Source organism: Megalops cyprinoides, chromosome 7 (assembly GCF_013368585.1).
Source record: "Megalops cyprinoides isolate fMegCyp1 chromosome 7, fMegCyp1.pri, whole genome shotgun sequence".
NCBI classification, from domain to species: Eukaryota; Metazoa; Chordata; class Actinopteri; order Elopiformes; family Megalopidae; genus Megalops; species Megalops cyprinoides.
Window position 1 is genome coordinate 34,249,130 of NC_050589.1, and position 20,451 is coordinate 34,269,580.

Genomic DNA, 20,451 nt, shown 5'->3' on the forward strand with positions numbered 1-20,451 from the left:
CCAGATGGCAGCATTCCGACTCAATCCTGAACAAAAAATGACCACTCAATCACTCATTTATCTGTAAACCTTTTACCACAGAGCAAGGACTAAAAGCATTCCGTGGTTAATGATAATTTGACATATTTGTTCACACTAAATGTACTGTATATATGAGTTACACCAAAAGAGGTTGAATCTCTGCAGAGAACTTCTATTGACTATTGTCAGGAGTGTGAAGTGAAGGAGTCCCCTGGGTTTGAATGGGCAGAGTCTGGTAGCAATATTAATGCTCCTCCCCCACATGCTCCGCCCCCTCCCTCCTTCCCTCTATCCCTCCCTCCCTCCTTTTGCCCCACCCCCTTGCTGTGGGACCTGCAGATACTGGGATTTTTCAATGCTGCAGGACGACCTGGGGGCCTTGTGGTCTCCACTGCAGAGTGTGACTTCTCTGCACCAGCTGGGCAGGTCAGTGGCGCTTCCAGGGGCCGGCAGCAGGGGGCGCGCTTCAGCTTGCTGTAGAGAGAGACCGCGTCCAAATGACCCCAAACGACCCCACGCTCTGTCCTGTCCTCACACCTTCTGATGTTTTAGGTGCCCTGTCTTTGTCCTTGTCAACATATGGCCGCTGAGGAGTGCCTATCAGCTGACACGGATTAGAGGAAATGTTTTTCTGTGGGGGGGGGGGACTTCAAAATATGGGTGCGCAAACAAACGTTTCCTCAGTGTTGTCACCTGGATGGCTGGCACACGCCGCTTTCTACACGCTTTATTAAATGTTCATTTGCTTTTGCATGTACAGTGTATGGGCCAATCAAGCAAGGGATCTAACAGGGGGTGGTCCTCAGGCACACCGCATAACCACCAAGGTTGGCCAGATGTGGCCCCTCCCATCTCAGGGACTGAACTGAATCACTTTGTTCTGTCTCTTTCTCCCTGTCTCTCGTTCTCCTTCTCTGTTCTGTCTTTCCCTCTCTCCCTCTTCTTTATCTGTCCCTGTTCTGTTTTCCCTCTGTTTACTCTCTTTCCCATCCTTCTTCTGTCCACTTTCTCTTTTTCATTCTCTGTCCTTTCTCTCACTCTATCACTTTCTATTTCCTTCTTCTCTGCTCTTTCCTTTCTCCCTCCATGAACTGTCTTTCTCTCCGTCTGTGCTTCTTTGCTTTCTCTCTCTCTCTCCCTCCCTCTTTCTCTCCCTCTCTTCCCCACAGCTGCCTTCCGTCCTTGCAAGAGCTCTCCACCAATCGCAGTTTGGACAACCTGGACTGCATAGATGGACCTGTTACCTCCCCTTTCCAGCGCTGGAATGACGTGGACTTCAGCCAGGGCTGCAACACACTGGGCAAGACAAGCTGTACAAGCCAGGTGAGTCACCCATCCCCATACCCCTGAACCCCTAAACCACCAGGCCCTGGGTCTCAGGGCCCCAAGCGATACCCCTGCTCCACTATCAGATCCATATCAGTGCTAGATCTCTTTACTCCCGGCTTCTGTCTCCAATTCACCGAACAATGAAGGACACGGCGACTGCAAGGCTCAATTATTCAATTATTCAGAAAGAGCTCAGCTCCTCCTGTTCTCTGACAGTGTCACCCATGGCAATTACCATATGAAGAGAATCTGATTCTTGCCTGAGCCTGAGTCTATACCCTAGTAATGGCTCCAATGAGCTCTAGTGTGTAATCTGTGTCATGAAACCCGTGTCAAGGCTGGAAGAGGGATGTGGCTTCTGCCAATTTGATTTGCATAATGAAAGCTTAAACTCTGAAAATATCATAATTTGAGGTATTCTGCATGTAATGCCTTCGACAACTCTCCAGGGCTCTGTAAATTAATGCGGGTTTCACATCATTTGGAAAAAGTCAGTTTTGATGCAGTGTGAATAATTCATACATATTGCCTGCAGTCACCTTTCAGTGGAGGTCGCTGGAGTTATCTGTATTAAGTACAGAGTTGAGCCAGGGTCACAGTGCTAGGAGCACTGGAGTAACTGCAGAGAACGAGCCCTGTGGATTAGCACAGTGAAAATCCTGGCTGGCTAGCATTTGTCTAAACTGGCAAGGACTGGAGCGAGGCAGACATTTGCCCTGAATGTAATTTCAAGAAATGATCAAGACCAGGGTGCCCTGATCACTTTAATCCTAAATTCGCTGGTTTGCTGGGTTGCTGTCCGCAAGACGGAAACCGTAAGGCTCATTTCAAGCACATCGTCAGGATTGAAAGATGCACTCAGAAGTGGATTTGAATGAGGCGTGTTCTTATCTAAGTCTCAGATTATGATATCAAGTGTTCAGTGTAGTTATTTTGGGAAAAGCTTGGCAGTTTTTGCCTTGTATAGCAGGTACATCAGGATGAGCCTCAGAAAAACTCAGATTCCTGCTAAGGGAGGAGGTGCACGTTTTCGTGTGCACCTTCTGTGATACGGTGAGGGCCACATCAGTTGAATGTGAGTTGAGCTACAATTTTCACCAGGATCAGCTGCAGGCAGAACAGAACAAGCAGAAAACACAAGGCCATCGACAAAGGAATATGCGATCAGTCTAACAGCAAACAATGGAAATGCTAAGATGGAATTCAAAATGGGGGAACAGCCTGGACACCAAATTTTAATAGCTTCACAGTGATGGATTTAAAGACAACATCCAAGTACTGGGACCAGGGGGACTGAATATCTGCATGGCTGTCTGTAAATCTCAACCAGTGCTTCAACTGGCTGTTGGATACAGGCAAAACCAGAGGGAATTCTCAGCAGAAAGACTACATGTGAGAGACAGTGACCAGTGACTGTCCGTGGCTCGTAAAGTCATCTGCCCGTGAGAGGGATGCTCTGAGTTTCTCCCTGAGCTGCTTTGAAGATCTACCAGAGGGAATGAGCAGGTTTTGCACAGGATTACTCTCTCAGTGATATCTGCTAATGAATCAAACTCATTTATGGCAACATACTGCACTTCATGTGGTAGGTCTTCCCTTGATGGACAGATTCAATCTGAGGATGCAAATTTCAGTGTCAAAAACTCTGAAATAGTAAACCGTCCAATACACGTTTTCATTAAACACTCTTGATCAATTGATATTGATACTGTTCAAACAGGCCTTTTGGAATCCTTGATTTTTTTACGTGGCATTACATTACATTGGCATTTAGCAATTGATGACAGCAGACTAAAGTTACTGTAGAGAGAGCAGCTGTTTTAGAAGTAGCTCTGCACTGACTTGCATGTCAAGCTCTGGCTTTTTACCCCTGCTTTGAGTTTTACTTTGCCCACCTGCTGTTGACGAGAGGTGCCATAAGGTGATCCCACCACCCTCCCTGTCAGACCCGCCCCTCTGTCCCAGCATGCCTCAGGACCGCAGGGTGCCCGCGGGTCAACCTCTGCGTGTCCTTCCAGGTGCGGGAGCCGGAGGGGAGCCGGCCATACGAGGATGCCTTCCCGGAGGCCATATTCCACGAGGGTGGCCACCGGCCACCGGAGCCCCCGGACTTGCCCCTGCCCACCTGCTTCCGCTCGCGGAGCCACTCCTACCTGCGCGCCATCCAGGCCGGCTGCTCCCAGGACGAGGACACCGCCTCCGTGGACTCGGACTCGCCGCCGCCCACCACCACTGTCCGCACCTACAGCTCCAGCACCAGTGAGTAACCCTCTGGGGCTTGGGGGCGGGGACCGATGGGGGCCGATCGTGCAGTGGTCGCGCACAATAAACTTCTCAATGTGAGGAAAAGCTTATGGCTCACATGTGTGATACAATCAGCAGGGGCAACTTCAGTTTAGTAGAATCCTTGCAAAGAACAGCCTGTGATCCCCTGGCAAAGTGCGAGACCTCTTGTTTTCGAAAGCACGTGGGTGCCTTTTTAAGATGCCACAAAATCACTCAGCAACAGCCTGGCAGGTTTACACGTGTGGAGTTGCAACTGGTTACCAAGTGCTCTTCAGTTATGGTCCTAAGAAAAAAATAAAGTTCAGACCTGCAAAAGTGATTGGCCTTCACTGATGATGATGGCCATAGCAAGTCATGTGTTCCTTTAAGATAAGGCTGAGTTCATTAATGACAGTACCAGTATATCTCCTTATTAAGTTAAAAAGGTCACACATGAAAACAGTCAGGAACAGCCTGGCAGGTTTCAATATGCAAACTTAAGATGAAATTAATTATTAACTCTTATATAGTTGCTTTTGTTCTGTGGTGACTGAGGAAATTTTAGGGTGTCAGGGTGTTTCTTTTAACTTTTTCTAATAAAACGTAAGGACATTGTGATTGTGTGTCTGTAGATTTTGGAGGAGGATGCCATGAGACAGAAAGATATTATTCTTGCTCAAGTTCAAAATGTAGGGCTTTGAGAAAAGCCAAATGACACATATGGCTTGACTGGTGTGTCTTAGAGCTGTACCCTAAAGCTGTAGCAGCTCAGCCTAATGAATGTGACACTAAAATGAAAAAAGAGCTCGTGAGAAAAGCTGAGGGCAAAGGCATGCAGTTTAAGCTATGCTTTCATGGTGAGCCACATGGAAATTTAGAGCAAATGCAGAGTAACTGACATCCATCCAGGGACAGTTAGCAAATGGATAGCACGCAGTTGCGTGTGTCATAAAATGAATCCACATCCCCTTTAAACAGGCTCAGTGGGGACGCAAAGGACAAAACATTCCTTTTTTTCTGAATGGATGCGTCCCTAAGTCTGGGGTTGTGGCATCTCCAGACCCCTGGGGAGCTGTGGGTGAGCTGGTGACACTGTGTGGCCGATTTGCTCCCAATGAGGCAGAAAAAGGTGACGCTGCTGGTAAGGACTGGGTCTGGACCGGGGCCAGCTGTCTCCCAGCACACTCCCCACCCCCCTTCCCTCACTGTAAATGAGGCGACGTACAGTGAAGTGGGTGGTGGTTACACACCTGTGGGTTTTGAGTGTCAGGATGGAAGCCTAGGTTCGAGTCGGTGGACAGACAGCGCTCAGCGAATCTGCCCCCCCACCGCTTAATGTGTTTTGACAGGTTCCCACTGACACAGCTAGTTCCGTTTCCCCTGTGAGACGCACACACACAGTCGTGCACGCACACACACGGGCTGACCTACATTCTAGAAGCAGAGACAACTGGTGGAGAGCAAGGGGGGAGAGTGAGGGAGGGGGGGTGGGAGAGCGCTTACAGCTCGGGCTCGTCAGCCGCTCTGCGCCACAGCATAAACGCTCAAAAGCCGAGCCAAAACCCTCTGTACAACAGGCATCACCGGCAAATTAACACACTGAGTCTGACTGGCTTTGCAACTGGCTTTGGGGGAAGGATTAGATGAATCACAGCGGCGCTGCTGTGGGGTGGTTCAGGCGTACGCTGGTGACTCAGTTGCACGGCTCGCCTTGAATTTCTGACTGAGGCAGAGCTGCAGTCTTCATAGTGTTATTGCTACCACAGGAGACTTGCAAATTGACCTTTTTAACTCAAGCTAACTGGAGATGCTTATAAAAAGGGCTATAGTTCTCACATATTTATGTCATATTACAATTTTTTCAGTATATTTGGTTTTTCTCAAACCATTCCTTTAAGTGTGTTTAGCTCAGTGTGGCACAGCTGGCAGTTCAGTTTTAAAGGAAATTACAGTTATAGATTAGACTGCTATCATCTTATTTCACTGCACAGGGAGTCTTATCAACTATGTCACCCCGTTTCTTCTGTCACATTGAAAATAAAACAGTAAATCGGGTGACGGCGTTGAATATGGCCACAAAGACACATTCTGAATCTGAATGCTTGAAAATTTTTACAATGAATTTCACTGTTGCTCCCCAAAGAAATGTTCCGGGATTCTGTCAGAACTACAGAATCAATGCGACCCATTGTTGAATAACAGACTCCATGTGAGGCGGTGTTATGCCCCGGCCAATCAAAAGGCTAATCAGACAGCTATTACAGAGGTGAAAAGGCCAGAGGGGAGGAGCTGGCCGGGCTTAGACCTAACCGCCGGTATGAATACAGTCTTCACAGCACAGACGGCATCGTCAGCCAGCTGAGCACTGCCTGAGGCGGGTTTGTTCTGAGAACAGGAGCTGGTGGTGCTGCCGCTAATGGTGCATGCTTTGATCCTCCAAATTCTGCCCAGTGCACCTTTGCTTTAAAGCCACAAACAAGAGCATGGCTTTGTCCAAGAACTGTGAGGCAAAACGGTTGAGGTATTGGGTGTAAACGGTGCCGATTCTGCCATGCTCCTGACGCGGGTCCCTCAGTGCAGAAATAGCTTGTGGAATGCAGCAGTGAATTGTGTGGGAGGATCGAGAATAGTGTATTCATTCTGCTAAGCCTCTTTTCCTCAGTAGACAACTAAGAAAATTTTAGCTGCAATAAAAGCTTTGCACATCCGAAGCAACCCACATGTATGTTTTTGCATCGCTACCTTTGGAGAAGGATATTTAGGCAAAACACTGCTGTAATTTGAACCGCTGAACAAAATGTTTTAATAAATATAGTCAATTCAAAGTTAAATAAAAAATAGTGAGACTAAACTTAATTTGGATGACAGGCAGCTTGAATTGATCTGCATATGATCTGTTTCCATAGAAACAACTGGAGTAAAGGTCTACTGAACCAATACAAACTGGAACAATGTGTGAACTAATAGTTCTGAGAATTACTTATACAAGTTTTTTAGGGTATAAAATGTTTACAAGCATGAAATACTGTCAGAGGGCTATTTTGGAGGTATGATGGAAAGTGAGGTGAAGGGAAATGACAAATAAAAAAGGATCAGAAGATCCTGGTATGAAAAATAATTCATATTTATGCAGAGGAGCAGGCAGCCATTTTAACTCCAAGCGCAGGTTGGCATTCCCCTTTCTGTCTTCTGACTTCATCTACTGGACACTGAAGTCGGCATGAAGCAGCCCTGAATCAACAATATCCATTAACGCAGACTGCAGTTGTCACATCTAATTTGAATATAACTATACTTTGTTAATTGTATTCATGTGTTTGGAGAAATTGCTTTGTTATATTACTAGAGAAGATTTATGCGTATAGTCTCCCTTTGCGACGAATATTAAGACATAAAACTACGTTTTAGGATTCCATAGACATTCATTCATAGAAGAGATTTCCTCTGTACTGTTTCAACGCTGATATTACTACTTCAAATTATTGTTGTTGTCTGCGGTGGTCATCACCATTGTTGTATTGCAAATATCAGTAAACATGACGTCGCTTCGCGTCGTGCCTGACAGCATCCCCTAGCCCTGCTATCATGATATATCATGAGCTCTCGTGCCATTTCGCTTTATTCGCCGGGTTCCGAAACCGTTATTTGCCACCGCTGTCGGTGGTACCTCTGACGCGACACACCTTCTGTGAGATTCAGCCGACAGAGAAATCAACAGAGAGATTCATGATGGACTGGCTGTTAGGACACTCAATAAGAGCGTCCTCATCCCTCGTCTTCCTATCTCCTCAATAAAGCGTTTCATTTTGGGCGGGGGGAGACTGGCTTAGTGTTGCCTGCGTAACCTACGTAGCGTGAGGGAGAAACAAAGAAAACCAATGAAGATGATGATATTCAGAAATTAACCACTGATATATAAATTACGGGGCGGGGCCGGGTGGTTGTTTTTGTGATGCAGATTTATACGGCGCGAGCCTTAAGAATATAGCAAAATTGGATTGGTGTATTATCGCGACTGAAGGCAGCCGTCTTCCAATAATATTACGATGAGGGTGGGACTTGAAAAAATATACTCCAATCACGTTTATAGAGGGTGTTTCCAAATAGCTCCTTTCTTTCCGCGACGTGGAGTATTGAGTTTGAGTCTGTAAGGTCTCACGCTCAATCGGAGAGTGACATCAATTAAAAAGAAATAAACAACAAAAATAGATTATTGATCGTCCAGCAGGAAAAGCGGTGGAAGGAATGTGGTTGATCTGGTACACAGATGTTGAAATTACGGACACGGCCATCGATCATCAAACGAGGACAAGAAAATTAATGCTCTATTTTGTGGTAAATACTCTATAATCTAGCTAAGTTAGCTGGCTGTATTAGGGCTAGCTAATTACTTATCAAACGTTAGCTAATGTAGCTGTTGTTAAACTAAAATTAATAGCTAGGCAGATGATGACGAATGTCTTAGAGAGGTAACTAATGACAATTGCTCGGTAAGCTACCTGTCTATGTAGCTAGGTAGACTAGTCTAGCTAGATAAATACGGTAAAATTTAGAGTCGGATTACTATGCGTGCTGCCTAACGTAGCTGTCTCAGAATAACAAAGAAACGTGAATTCCGCCTAGCTCTCAGTGATGCCGCTAGCTAGCCAGGTATCAACTACTATATCTCATAGTCATAGCAACCAGCCACAAGGAGCGTATTCAACTATTGTTTTTTCCCTCTTACTCCGCTATCTGATGTTAGCTAACTACCTGTGGTGGGGCAAGAGCTTGATTGCGGTTTGGAATTGTACTTACTGTGGAGCGTCCAACAAACTGGCAAATATTGGCAAAGAAATTTGGCGAATGTAGTTAGCTAATGTTATCTATATAATTTTGTTTGCTCGGTCTATTAAGGCACGATTAAAAGATTGCAAGCTAGTTAACTCAGATCGCATGATCGCAGGGTTGTAATCTGTGTAAACTGTGCACCGACAATGATAGCTAATATCCTAGGGGTGAAATACACTTGGGCTGCGATTGCTAATATTAAGCTTGACAGACAGGTATAGTATTTTGCAGAAAGACACCATTCTTCTGTGCCGGCTCTTAGCGCATAATGTTAACTTCTTTCGAGAGTCAGTCACGTCTATGAAGCCAGCTACACAAGTACCGATCGTTTTCAGTAACTTTTTAGCTAGCTGTGTCAGCTAGCCACCTAATGAGGCTTGCCAGATAGCTTTGCCATGCGTGTGTTAAACACAAATTTGGTTAGCCTTCTAGTTTACAATATGAAATACCTCTAAGCTTGTTACTTGCAGCTAACTAGTTGAACATGTTTTATTTGGTTGTTAAGAGTGAGTTCAGCTGTAAAAAAAAATGATTGTAAGGATTGCTAGATGGATTTCCTTCTGAAGTTGCTAGTTAGCTGTGATGTGGCTAGTCACAACTAATAGCTGTACAGTTTAACACTGTATTTCAAAGATTATGCCTAACTGTGGTGCTGTTGTCGATGCTGTGGTTCTGCGGGTCACGACCACGTGTTGATAGGCTGGTCGAGATGCTGTGTGTTGGCTCTTTTAATTCGGCTTGACAAGGTTACCGCAGAGCGGCTTGCTGCACTCTCGTTGCCACGTCTTCTCCGTCAGCCTTCGAAATAAGAAAACAGAAACCGTTTCCAAGACAAAGCGAATAAAACTAAATAGGAAACTGGCTTGTCGTCATTCTGTCTTAGAATTTGCCTCTTTGTTTCGGATTTGCATTCATATGGGGTTAAAGTCCGAGTCAAGCCTGAAAGAGTAGTTTGTGAATGGGCCAGGACTTCACTCAAGGCTGCAAGGACCGGACCTGAAACCGCATTATAACAAGGTGAACACGCAAAATAGCCTAGATAATATTGCCTTTATTGTTAGCATGTATGTTAACCCTTCAGTTACCATTGAGCAGGGTGTTTTATGGCATCTTAATTTCTCTGGCAAGACAAGCGTAGTACACATAGAATCTGGTTGCACACAAATACTGGGACCTGGTGTGACAGATGCAGATGTAATACATTTTTTATTTTTTTTTTACTTTAGCTGGGTTTATGAATTTGTATCAGACACCAACATTCTAGAGTTACTTGCTTGAGGTCATTTTTGAAGGTTCTTTATTGTTTATTATTTATTATATTTATTGGTCTCCACCTGATCTTTACTTCGCTGTCTGGTCTGATCTGAGTGAATCTGTGCAGCATGTTGCTCGGAATGACACCCTCAACATCTTGTACAGTGCTGTGGCTATAGTGAGATCAGGGTGCTTTGATTTTGTGGCTAATTGTGCCACTGCACACTGCCTCTTACAATTTTGCAAGGTCTTTTGGCTGGCTAGTTAGTTCCTGTGAGTTAGGACCATGATGGTATATTTTAGGTATTACTGTCCACCTTGCCTTCTTGCATTTCTTTTCGGCTAAAATAATAGCTATCTTGAAGGTCTGTTCATTGTGTTCTCACAAAGGGTCTTCACATACTATCTTGGAATGTGGTTTGTTATAATTCAGTGAGTTTCTGGCACCATTGATTAATAGGTGGTATCATAGTTGTTTCACTTCAGCTGTTGCATGTTGATCAATCCAGCCTGTCTTAGAGCAATAGAGCATGTTAATACTGTGCAATGCTGACACAATGCAAAGCATGCTTCATGACTTCCTTGGATCAATAGATTACCTTAAACTGCGCCCTGACTACTGCTGACTTTTTTTTTATTTTCATAAACGCATTGGGCTTGATTTGTAATGTCACCTGACATGTGGGAGAATAATGTTCTTTGGCATACTAATGATTAGGAGGGATTTCTTGGAGATAGTAAGAGTGGCTGGAACATATTTTCCCCCCATAGAGAGCAGATTAAATTAGTATCGCTGCCATGTTAATGGAAGATGGCAGGAAATATTATAGATGTGCTTCAAAGATGCTAAAGCACTCAGGCTATAGCATCAGTCTGATCCCCTTTAAAAGGGTTGTACTTTGTAGTGGGATTATTATGTGAAATGGTTTTCAAGATGCTGTATTTTGCTTCCTTATCTGCACTCTGGCCAGCATGTAGTATCGATTTTTGAGAATTGTTTTCAGCGGAAGCATTTGAATTAGATAACCACAGAGTTTAACCATAGAGTTTACCCATGCCTCATGCTGGTTCACCATAGAATATGCTTATTATTCATCAAAAGACAATGTCAGCACTGAGGTGTGTATGTATATTTTCTCATAATTCAGTAGTCGTCAGTGTTAAAGGTATGTTTTGTGGGGCATATGAAGAAGCAGGTACTGTGCACTGCAGAGTAGATGCATCCAGGATGCTCAAGTGCAGCGGAGCGCACTGGCTGGGAGAGTGTTTTTCTTCCATTTTGGAGTCATGGGAATTGAAAGCCTTGTAGCTATTTCAGGCGCTATCTTTAGCCTCTCGAGCACTTTATCTGTTGAGCTTTGATGCTTCATGCACCATTGGTGGTTTAATGCGCCCTCCGCCTGATCAATAATTGATAAGCTTGCTGTCAGGTGCCCGCTGGAGTGCCGTAGCTGGCGTCCCAGTCCTCCACGGGGATCTCGCTCCCCAAGGCCGACCTCGGTTAACTTCAGCCTTGTCACAGCTGGAGGCGATAGAGGCCGAGGGTTACATGGTGGGGACTACAGGGTTTTTTTGTCTTGTCAGAAACCCAGAAATCTAAGAATAGTCAGTTCAGTTAGCTGAACTGAGGGGTGAAACCTGAGATGTCGTCGTTTCTCAGTTTCTTTTTATTCAAGTATTGATTTGGCATTTCTCTTATCCAGAGCGATGAGCACGGCTGTATACTGGAGTGTATCAAATTCATATCACAGGAACAACAAAAATAGCAGCAATAATATGTACAGTAAATAAGCGTCAAGCTGAAAAACAGTGTGAACGGAACAGTAAAGACATTATTGGGGAGATTGGTTGACTGCTGCTGGACACGGCATAACTCACAGTTCAGAAAAGCTGTGTCAGCTGAGATGCATGGGGCTGTTACTTAAGTCTAGAAGGCATTGTTGGCACATATAGATATTGCCTTATGACAAGCTTTTTCTACTTTCTTGGTTAGCGTAGGTTAGCCCAAATGAGACACTCCACCCCACTTACTCATTCTGCAGCCTCAAGCCAGAGATTTAGCAGAGACAAAGCTTCTGTCTTTGCAGAGATGATTCATGCAAATTCTGGGAAGTATTTGGGGTGAGATTTATAGGGGAAAGTATTTTGAGTCACATGGAGGATACCCAGTCCCTTACCAGCTTGGGGATTCTACCAGACAGCATTTTTAAATGACAATACATTATTAATTTACTGAGTTAGTCTTTTTGTCCAAGGCAACTTGTGTAACATACCTTTTTACGCATTGTCCAGTTATACACCTGGATAGGTACAGAGACAGTTGGGTGAAGTTGCTTCTTCAAGGCACAAAGGCACTGCCCCACCTGGTAATCAAGCATGCAGCTTGGAACCTGCAAAACTGATTCTCTGGAATTCATTGAGTGGTAGTTATTTTTAATCAACAGTACTTTTTTTAATGGCTATATTTTAATTTCACCAGGGCTTCAAAGCCAACCAGACCCCATCCAGATAGCTGGCATGTCTCCATTGGTAGAGGAAGGTTCTGGACCATTTTGCATCTGTGTGCTTTGCATTTGTTAATCTTTGTCAGGACACGGTGCCTGTCTGAATCAAAACAGAAGCCTCTGTAGCTCTAACCACGTGGTGTGACTGGAGCCGCATGGATCCTTTTATACCAGAAATTGTGTAGCATTCAATCAGCTGTCTGCTTTGTTCCTCAGCTCACCTGGGAGGAAAATGGTCTCTCTCTCCCCATCAGCAGCGTTTAATAAGCAGAATTTCATGCCGTGATGTCGCAGCGTGGCAGGCGAAGGTATGTGGGAGGCCTGACTAATGTGGAGGAGGAGGAGAGAGTCTGCTTGGTGTGGAGCCAGCGACACCAAACTGGCATATGTGCTGTTGGTTCAGAGGAAAAAAAAAGAACTTCCCGTCATAGTTCGGCATCTGTAACATTTTATTCGTTTCACCCATCGGTTTCGCACCTGCCACGTGATCCACGGTCTGAGGCGGGCAACGCACCCCTAAGGTGAGGTAGGTCAGGCCAGGTAGGCGCGCCCACAGCGTCCCTGCCGATGCCCCTCGCCGGCAGTCGCTGGGCAGCCAAAGCAAAGAAACAGGAATCATCTCCCCCGTTCAGCCGTTTACCGGCACGCAACGCTTGTTTTGTGGTTGCTGCGGCAACACAGAGGGGTGTGCGCCTCTGTCATGGTTGAACCGTTCACTAGCAGCCATTGTATTCACATTGCATGTGCTTGGTATCTTCAAGCTAGTCTGAATCCAAGCTGCCCCACCAGAGCATACATCTGTAATACTGTTAATTAGATTTCCCTCCCTGAAGGTTGAAACTGTGGCTGTCAGGCTGTTATTTGCAGCTTAAAGCGCACTGTTCTGTCAAAGGAATCCTAATATACTAAAGATAGATCACCATGCTCTTTTCTAATGAGGAGACTACAGTGGTAACGGTAACAGGTATATCATCCTGGTTAGAAGTCTCCAGTAAATCTATGTAGACACACGTGTATGTATATATGTGTAGTGGAAATTGATACACTATATGGACAAAAGTATTCGGATGCCTGACCATTACACCAACAGGGACTGTAATGACGTGGTATTCAAATACATATACTTTTAAAATGGAGTTGGTCCCCCTTTTGCAGCTGTAAAAGCTTCCACTCTTCTTGGAAGGCTTTCGACAAGATTTTGGAGTGTTTCTGTGGGAATTTGTGCCCATTCTTTCTGTAGAGCATTTATGAGGTCAGGCACTGATGTTGGACGAGAAGGCCTGGCTTGCAATCTCCGTTCCAGTTCATCCCAAAGGTGTTTGATGGGGTTGAGGTCAGGGTTCTGTGCGGGCCAGTCAAGTTCTTCCACACCGAACTCATCAAACCATGTCTTTATAGTCCTTGCTTTGTGCACTGGGGCACAGTCATGTTGGAATAGAAAAGGGCCTTCCCCAAACCATTGCCATAAAGTTGGAAGCATAGCATTGTCCAAAATGTCTTGGTATGCTGAAGCATTAAGATTGCCCTTCACTGGAGATAAGGGGCCTAGCCCAAACCCTGAAAAACAGGTGTGGCCAAATACTTTTGTCCATATAGTGTATCTTGTATAATGTAATGAATGCCACAGTGACTAATGTGCAAAAGAAATAAACAGCATAATTTAGTTTCCTTTTGTCCCAGAACAGTGAGGGCTGTAGTTAGAGGCTGATAGCTGCACTTCATTTCCTTTTTTTTTTTTTTTTTTTTTTTTTGAAATCGCGGCAAGTGGTTGATTTGGTAATGAGGCCTGTAACCTTCACGAGCATCCCACCCACATTTCTCTACTGAGCGAGAATGAGGTCATCGCCTTGCCTATTCCCGCAGTTATGTTGGTGGTAAATACTCGTAAAAAGTGTGAACCAGAAGTCAAGGGTCAACGGCACTTATGCACTTAGAGAGAGCGGCTTATTCGGGCCAGTGAGCATTGGGCTTGTTATGAAGGGGAGAGTGCGCAGTGAGTCGGACCCATTATTTCTAACAAAGGACGTTCCGTCCCACGTTCTGCAGCAGGAAGCGATCTGTGTGCAGAAGGTCAAAAAACAGCGTTCAGAGCCTATTTCTTTTAGCCGAAAGGCCGGGGTAAAATAGACTTTACTGTAATGAGCTTAAGTCCTTCGGAGTTTGTTCCACTGTTCTTTGTTTGTGACTGTGGGCGTTCAGGAGTCCCAATGTATCGTGATTGTTTACTTGGCGGAGTCCTTTTGTCCGGAGTGGGAAGGTGGCATTTGTTCCTGAGAAAATGGGGAAACCAGCAGGCACATGGAATGGCTCGGCAGTCTCTCAGTGTGCTCTGAGGGTTCACTACTTACGAGTGTGTGGCCGCCATATCGTTATTTTATCATTTCATTAGTGGAGGTTGTAGATGATGAAAGCTTGTCTTTTCTCACTTTTGATTTCTCGTTGATTTGTGCACTGCCAATGCAGTCTGTGAAAGGCCCTGCTCACTGTACCGTCTGTCTGCGTCGTTATTGTCTGATGCAGCTTTGGAGGTTGAGGGGTGGCGGAGAGGGCTGTCTGTGGTCTGCCTCTGCACGCAACCCACGCCAAACGGAAACTGAAATTACATCGCCGGTCCTCGAGTTAGCGAAAACGATACCGATTCTATTCAGCTCAGCACTCCGTTTAATTCTTTCGGTTGCTATGTTGTCCGTAGCAACTGGTCATAACAGGGTTGTGGAAGCGCTGCTACAGAAGGATCAACAATGATGATGTTCAACAGACAGCAAAGCCTTGATGCAGATTAGAGTGGCTTGTGGGAATCTGTGTGTAGCTTGGATCATTAGATGTTGGCTGTGTTTGTATGTGACTGCTGAGCACTCTGGAGAGGGGCTTTCAGTGAGGGTTGTTACTGTGAATCAGTGCTTTTGCTGGGATGATGGGGTGAAGGAGTGGTTAGATAACTGGATTTGTAACCAAAAGGCTGTGCAGTAGAATCCTCCATACAGTTGAATCTTTCAATCCTTCACTTGCTATTGCAAGTTTCAACACAGAATTGCTTCAGCTGAAATGGATGATTCATAAATCTACAGCTGTAACATAATTGGTGGGAGCAAACAGGGGCGTGCTTTGAGGAAATAAAACAGTGATGCAATACAATGGTGGTGTCATCGTATAGTTCGGTCCCGCCCACACGGGGCCCCGCGCGTAGACAACGCAACACGTGAACAGACGGTGACTCACTGGGGCGGCGGGTGATCTCAGCGTCGACGCGTACGCGGTTTCCGCGGTGAGATCAGCTCTGCTGTGGGCCGTCGGCGGGCCCTCGTCTGAGGGACCACCCTCCCTAAGTGTAAATTATCCTTTTTACGCGGCGCTCTCCCCCATTGTGAGCCCTGCAGTGTGCTTCCGGGGGCGGAACGCTCTGCTTCCACCTATTGTGCCCCGGCGTTCAGAGGCCTGCATGTAACCTCTGCACTCGGTGCATTCTGTACTGGGGCATCCGTCTGCCGGACCCAGCATCTGTCAGGGTTTGAGAGAGAAACGTGACACCCTGTCAGATCCACGGTGCGCTGCTTACTGCTGCTTTTCCCAACTGTTCATTCACGCTGTGCCGGTGCTGGGCTCTTTTAGATTGGTGCCCTCCATGTGCTGGACCACGCCTCCTGTTACTGGCATGTGGTCAGGCTGGCCTGACAACGCTGAGCCCCGTCCAACATGAACACCCAAATCCATGCAGGATGGCACGTCCAAATCTCTCCGGCCGCTCACTGACCTGATTGTGACGGCTGTAATGTCCAGGGATGACATGAGCCATGTACTGAGGAGTTTGCTATATTTTCAGTCTGTTTTCTCCCTCCTTCTCTGTGGTGTCAAACCCACCAAGTTACAACAGGGACCGAATCCAGAAAAATATGTTCCCAAGTAAAGATTAACAGCCAAATGAGATGAAGAGGATTGTACGGGCTGTTCCAAGACGTTGCAATGCTGGCCTGTCTCAGTAAGTACTCTCGGGGCTTAGATGGCCAGGGATCAGGGCTGTGTCTGACTCTGGATTCCCACCACACTGGTCCAGTTACCTCCGAAGACCTTCTGACCAGGCCATGTCTATCCTCCTCACTGCCAGCCTTCCCAACAGGCAATGAGCCCAACCCCCAATACCACCTTAAAAGACTTATGATGAAGTAGGCCACTTTTTTCTTTCTTGTCATAAGACTCAGGACCTACCCAGCAACTTGGTAGTAGGCCTATGTTTTTTTACCCTTGCGATTTGTGAGCAGACTTCAGTTGCAGTGTGTTCACTAATGTGCTGTAGGCAGTTAGGTGAGCTTCTCTGCAAAAGGGGAGGTTCATCAGTCAGTCTGGGGGGGGTCGTATGTAGATCCTGCCGCTGTTTATCTGCTCCTACGGTGTCTCTCTAAGAGCCTGTTGCACTGTGACCACAGAGGACACCGGTCCATTCTGCTATACAAGCACTACAGATCTGCTGCGGCACCCCCTGTGACTCCCCTGCACATGCTCTTTAATGGGCTCTGCTTGAGAGGGCTTTAACTGATCTACAAGGATATCCTCACTGCCATTGCCCTAGTCATTTAGTAGCAGTAGTTGTTCTTGCAGTAGCTGTGCAGTGCATACTGTTCATAATTCGAAACTCCTGGTTGTGTGCAGAACAGCTGCATTATGGAGCGCAGTAATAACAGAGGAATGGTTTGCACAGTGCTGCATTTTTAATAACACTACATAGAGGCTGACAGTGCTTAAATAAATGTTTGACTTGTGTCTCCCTTGGTATATATAGGGGAAACCGCTGCCCTGGAAGACAGCGGCCAGATTTGTCACAAGACACTTAAGAAGCAGTCCCCATTCACGATTTAGGCTCACTGGTAGGGCCAAGGCACCGCCCCCTCACATGTCGGCCAGCCACACCCATCTTACATGTTTGTCCCAGAACAGCCTCATCTAAGCCTGCCCTCCCACTCACCCATTACTGGAAAGCCGACACCTCTGAGCAGCGGGGTGTAAACAGGGACCTGGTGCTGGTGCCCATTGCTAGAGGTGGCAGCTGCAACGAAGGCCGCCGGCTCCCTCATTCTAGCACTTTCCCAGTTTGCTCCTCCATTATACGATAATCGTTCGTCTGTTAGCAGCAGCATAATTGGTTTTGAGTGGCTGCTGAGTGAGCAGGAATGAGAGTCATACCAGTGTTCTTTGCAATATCCCACTGTGGTTTCTGCTCAGGTTGACTTCGTGAACGGTGAATTTTTTAAAAATTGTTTTGTAAATGGAGAAAAACAAGCAACTGGGTCTAATCTGATATCTGTAATCCAGCCAGCAGCCCATGAACTGTGAACTCAATCAGCGGCCTTTGTCTTTCAGCCCTTTGGAGCCGTTGGTCGCCAGTGTGCCTTTTTTAGCGGCTCCCAAACGGGTCAGACTTGTGTGGTGTGACAGTGTTGTGTGACGGTAGGTGGCCTGATGCTGTGTACCGGCGTTATTCCATACGTGCTGGGCACCACATATTGCATAGTGAGCTTTAACGTGGTGATTGGTTGCTGTTTTATGCCCTTTGGTCTGTGCAACGCCCTGGTGGTGTGAGGACGTGATAAATGCAACAGCACCATGAGGTGGACTCCCTCGGTTACTCAGACACTCTGTGGAGAAAGATTGTGCATAAAAACCACAGTCATGTCCCAGCTTTCCCTGCCTTTGTAATCACATTCCCTTAACTACCCCGCGTCCATTTGTTGGCCCTGCCATCCCAAGGTCTCGGAAATTTGTGTACTGCTGTGACATCACTCATTTCACTGGCCGGTCCAGTTTATGAGTAAAGGATGCTTGAATTTGCATCATGGCACGTGTGCTTTTTGCAGAGTGTGTGTGCACGTGTGTGTGCTTGTGTGCTTTTTTCGGAAAGGGCAGGACGCTCACTGAGGACGGCATGCTTTTTTTTTGAATGAGTGTGTCCGTAACGTTCTGGCACAGCGATTCCGGTGACGTCGCGCCGCCGTTGGCAGTGTCAGGGCAGTGGGTCTTCAGCCTGCGTGTCTCTGGCACTGCCAGCAGCCTCCTCTGCCAGAAGTGTCTCTACGCTATGCTAATAAACTCAGGAAGCAGAGCATTATACATTGCAAAGGTCAGTAGGAGTGCATAACCAGCCTAACACGCCGTGTGTATGTGCTTGTGCCAAAGGAAGCGATCGATACTACAGCACCAGTCAGAGCACAGTGAAGTCAACCACCTCTTTGTGTGGGCAAATTAGCACCGGATTGCTTGGTTTCTCACAGGCAACAGAAAATATCTTCATGTCAAGGTTTCAGAAAGACTCAGACAGAGTCTAGTTGTTAATTGCCCTGTTTCATTGTTTTGTGTAACTATTCCCATTTATTCATTTGCGGGTCGTGTTTCTCCAGACAGGCATTTATTCCAAGGATGTGGGTACACAATAGCAGTGGAACACGTGAAGAGTGTCCAGCTTTCAAATGTACAATCAATATAAATACATAAAGCGGTATAGAGCTATATAAAGATATGTTCAACTGGACACAAGTGTTTACGCTGCTTTTGTAAGGGAGACCTTTCCTCGTTTCATAGTAAATAAGGTGCCAAACTAAGGATTTTAGCAGCAATTACAAGAGGCCACTAAAGCAACATGAACTTGAGTACACTTCTGACGCTGCATAAGATTTCTCTCTGGGTAAGGGGATGATGAGGTGTCAGACTCCATGCAGGATATGTTTTCGCCCTAGGAGCTAAGATGCCATCTGAATAGGTTGCTTTTGTGTTTTATGTTTGGTAATGCTGTTGCAGAAAAAACATTTGACAGCCTGTAGAGTCCTTTAGAAGGCAAAGAGAATTTGAGCAGAAACAGCCCTGACTGGTACTATCTAACGCAATCCCCTCAAGGGATACAGGAAAAAGCATAGCTCATTGTGACATGATCCGATTCCGAATTCTAGCTGCACATACCTGTGTGGTCTCGTTATCTTAAAGATTAAAATGTCTTTCCGCTCTGTCAGGCAACAGAATGATCATGTGATGCAGTGACAAGGTTGGTTTTCATTCTTGCACACTGTGGGAAGGGACTATACCAAACAGTCGCAGTGTAAAAGCCAGGCAGACTCGCCAGACGCGCTCTTGGAGGAGGGAGTCGGTGGTGTCCACCCCTGGGGGGAAGCTGGCACCGGGGTGAAACTTTAGGCGAAACTCGGGGCGAGATGGGCAACAATAATTAACTGCTTAAACCTCTTGCATCTATTCCAGGCATGCCAGGAATCTGTCCCATTCCAGGGGAATGAAGTTTCCTTTTGTCCTTGACTGGCCGCATTCCCGGGGCAGGGGCTGCTGTGCTATTCGCACAATGCGCGAGACGGAGGTCCCGCGGCTGCAGATTCCAGCCTCTGTGTCTGCCTGTGTGTGCGTGTGTGTGTGTGTGTGTGCGCGCGCGTGCGTGCTTTTCGGAGGTTGGGCAGGAAATACACTGTGAGCCATGGAGCGAGGATCAGGCATTGCAGTCAGCCTTTTGTTCAGGGTATTAGTGCTTGTCTTTAACATACCTGTACAGGGTTTTAAATTCTGTTTGTCAACACTTAAGATTTATCCATTTGGAGAGAAAGAAAAACATTTCCTTTTCTTGTTCTTATAAAAGAGAATGATTTAAACACTCTACGCCACATGTCAGGTAAATGTCAGGGAGTTATTGCCTCATGTTATACAGTCAAAGACAGTAGTGACATTTTCTGAAATCCCTGACCTGCCTCTGTGCATCTTGTGGGGATTTACCAGCTGGGTGGATCCCGTGTCTGGTCCTGTATTTAGTGTGGGAGATGGAGCAGTCACATTCCTATGTGTACTCACCCGACCAGCTTCACAGAATGTCCCCTGCCGGGACATCTGCTGGCCCCACCCAGCCAGCTGTTTACTCAGCGTCCCCGCCCAAAAAAGTATGCCCACCACGCTGTGGTTGGTGTGTGTGGGTTTTTTTTTTTTCCCTCTTACTTTTGTGTGGTCTGCAGAGAGTCAGCCTTCTTGAGGATTGCGATAATTACAACCCCTTGAAAAATGCAGCACCCTCCTTTTTCCCTGTTAAAACCAGCGAGCTCGGAATGTAAACACTGGCTCTGCTGAGAAGGACCGTACATGGGTTTGAAATCGGTGGCTTTTCCAGCAGCGAGCGTAGGGAGACCTGAGCCAGGACCGAAACGGAAGGCTGTCCTGTCAGGGGTTTGCCAGAATTGGATCTTACCTGCCGCTCGCTGGTATGTGCGCTGGTATG

The 20,451-nt window shown here is 46.3% G+C and overlaps 1 protein-coding gene across 4 annotated transcripts in view; it reads left to right on the forward strand.

Moving 5' to 3' along the window:
- The window catches only part of LOC118780162 (disks large-associated protein 4-like), a 136,273-nt gene that overhangs the window by 101,472 nt on the left and 14,350 nt on the right, over positions 1-20,451 (forward strand). For 3 of the 4 annotated variants that reach the window (XM_036532502.1, XM_036532504.1, XM_036532503.1), the window contains 3 exons: positions 361-447; positions 1,191-1,344; positions 3,369-3,609. In XM_036532502.1, coding sequence (XP_036388395.1) covers positions 361-447; positions 1,191-1,344; positions 3,369-3,609 — 482 coding nt within the window. The remainder of the gene's footprint in view (positions 1-360; positions 448-1,190; positions 1,345-3,368; positions 3,610-20,451) is intronic. The other variant, XM_036532505.1, reaches the window with a different exon arrangement.